This window comes from Penaeus japonicus, unplaced genomic scaffold (genome assembly GCF_977035675.1).
Source record: "Penaeus japonicus unplaced genomic scaffold, GWHDUDI00000001_assembly GWHDUDI00000023, whole genome shotgun sequence".
In the NCBI taxonomy this organism is placed as follows: Eukaryota; Metazoa; Arthropoda; class Malacostraca; order Decapoda; family Penaeidae; genus Penaeus; species Penaeus japonicus.
The window spans coordinates 33,524,672-33,527,171 of record NW_028234425.1 but is presented as its reverse complement, the minus strand read 5'-3'; the positions used below and the strand labels follow the sequence as shown (position 1 = coordinate 33,527,171).

General features: G+C 33.0%; 1 protein-coding gene across 2 annotated transcripts in view; it reads left to right on the top strand.

Annotated features, from left to right (window-relative positions):
* The window catches only part of LOC147469214 (rho GTPase-activating protein 39-like), a 181,522-nt gene that overhangs the window by 97,094 nt on the left and 81,928 nt on the right, over positions 1-2,500 (top strand). For both annotated transcript variants that reach the window (XM_086550392.1, XM_086550391.1), the window contains one exon: positions 670-720. In XM_086550392.1, the coding sequence (XP_086406518.1) occupies positions 670-720 (51 nt within the window). The remainder of the gene's footprint in view (positions 1-669; positions 721-2,500) is intronic.

Sequence of the window (2,500 nt, the reverse complement as noted above, 5' to 3'; positions counted from 1 at the left end):
ATATATATATATATATATATATATATATATATATATATATATATATATATACATATACATATACATAAACATAAACATATACATATACATATACATATACAATAACATATACATATACATATACATATACATATATATATACACCACACACACATATACATATATATATAATATATATAATATATATATATAATATATATATATATATATAATATATATAGTTGTGTGTGTTGTATATACACATATACATATACATACACATATATATATATATATATATATATATATATATATATATATATATATATATATATGTATATATATATATATATATATATATATATATATATATATGTGTATATATATATATGTGTGTGTGTGTGTTGTGTGTATTGTGTGTGGGTGGGTGGGTCTATCTGCCCATCTGCCTATCTATATATCTATTTATATATTTGTCCGTATATCTATGCTTATGGATATACATAAATATACATACACATTTATACATACATACATATGTGTGTGTGTGTATACATATATATATATATATATATATATATATATATATATATATATATATATATATATATATATATATACACACGCATACTTAATATTTCAATGTGTGTAAAAGACTATTGTTTTCAACAAATTTTCTTTTTCTTTCAGGTACAGTGCCCCGGCTGAAGTTATGCCCACACGAGTCCTACAGATAGACAGGTACAGTAAATTTCATGGCGGTCCCCGAAAACCTGCATCAGCGAGAATACCCAGTTGTTGAGCGTAACTGTATTTTCCACATTGCAGCCGCACGTTAAGTTCGGTGAACGACATGTTTTTCGTCCGTTTGTTTTCCATTAATCATGACTACGCTAGATTACATGAATGTGTTTTTGAAAGTGTGATGTAATATCGCTTTGGTCTGCAGTTCTGCCGAGTCGTGTGTTATTGGTATTGGCCCATGTGTTTAACCAAAAAAGTATTTATGTATTTGGAGCGAGTCTCATTAACAAAACAAAACGTAACAAAAACACCGGCCAAATTGCCCGAATAAAACGACACCTGCCACGTTAATGACATTGCTCTTGTCGCCATGGCCATAGGCCTCTTCCTCCACTCTATCTTTATTGCTGGTTTGAAAAGGGTGAGGCGGTCGGAGCCGTTCCTTGTCTTTACGTTTGGTTATCTCCGTTTATCACAATCTCCTCTACGTCTTTTCTTTTATTCATTTGATGTCCTAGTAATTCATGTCCGTTAAATGTTATTCATGTCCGTACCACGTAATTCCTGATACTCATCAATACTCTCTTCCACATTTACATAGAGCACAGAATTGCAAGCGGGTTAGTGTGGCTGTAAGGTCGCTGCCTAAAAGTCATATCGTCTCGGTGATAACGTCAGACATAGTATAGATTCTGTCGTGTATTGTGCTGGAATTTCTCGTCCAGCTGTCCCCAATCCTGTTGTATGCCTACTTCGCATTATTCTGTTTTGCTGAATCTTTTTTTACGTTACCTATAGGTTGGATTTCCCGCATACATAGGACTTGCAGTAGGGATTTCCTGTTTATTCTTAAAAAAAAGTGTAAATGATTGCTCGAATGTTTCCCCCACTAAGGGAAATAATGAGTGATAGTGAATACTTCGGTACGGCTCGACTGGACTTGTACAATCTAGGCTATACTGGAATGTGTTAAGTTAGGTTGGGTTCTTTGTCTCTCGCAGTAAAGCGTGTTAGCGGAGCTCTTCGTAGAATTTAACTGTTTAGTTTATTGACTGTGGTCCAGGAATTTCCACTTTATATGGGGAGTGCAACGGCCAGAGATAAGTAAGTTCAACATGATACGAGGACTTTTCGTGCTAACGAGGTGCGTAGGTCATGTCCATCAAACAAGTTGGAAATAGTTAAAGAAATGAAGAAATATTTCGTAGAAGTATAGCTATAAATGTAGATGTAAATACAAATATAAACATGAATAGAATAAGTAATTACGGAGCCGGGGAATGAATTTTGATAACATCATGTGATGCGATATTCAAGAGCTATTCGCCAGGAAAACGGTTTATCATGCCTTCGTTCACTTAATTGCCCGGGCGAATAGCATGTTACTTTATTTATTACGCTTTGTCAGATCAGTTTATGATATTTAGTATATTCTGATGGGAATTAGATATATGTCTTCTTTCTACAATTTTTTTTTTTTTTTTATGATGAATTTGTTAGAATAGTTTTCTTCAGTCTGATTGCCCAACTGAGTCAAAAAGAAAAAAAAAATACATATTAATTATTTGTGTGCAATCAGTGTTCTATGAAATATTCATACTTTTTTTTGTAAAACATTTGCTACTAGAATGTTTATTTTTCCATTGCTGTTGCAAGAAGTAATTTGACAGTAATGGTACTAAAGGAGGGTTATTGCTAAGAAGGAAAAAGGACACGTAATATCATCTCAGCTGAAATTGTCCCGGTTTCCATCAGTCTCCCGAATCGCAGCGTACGC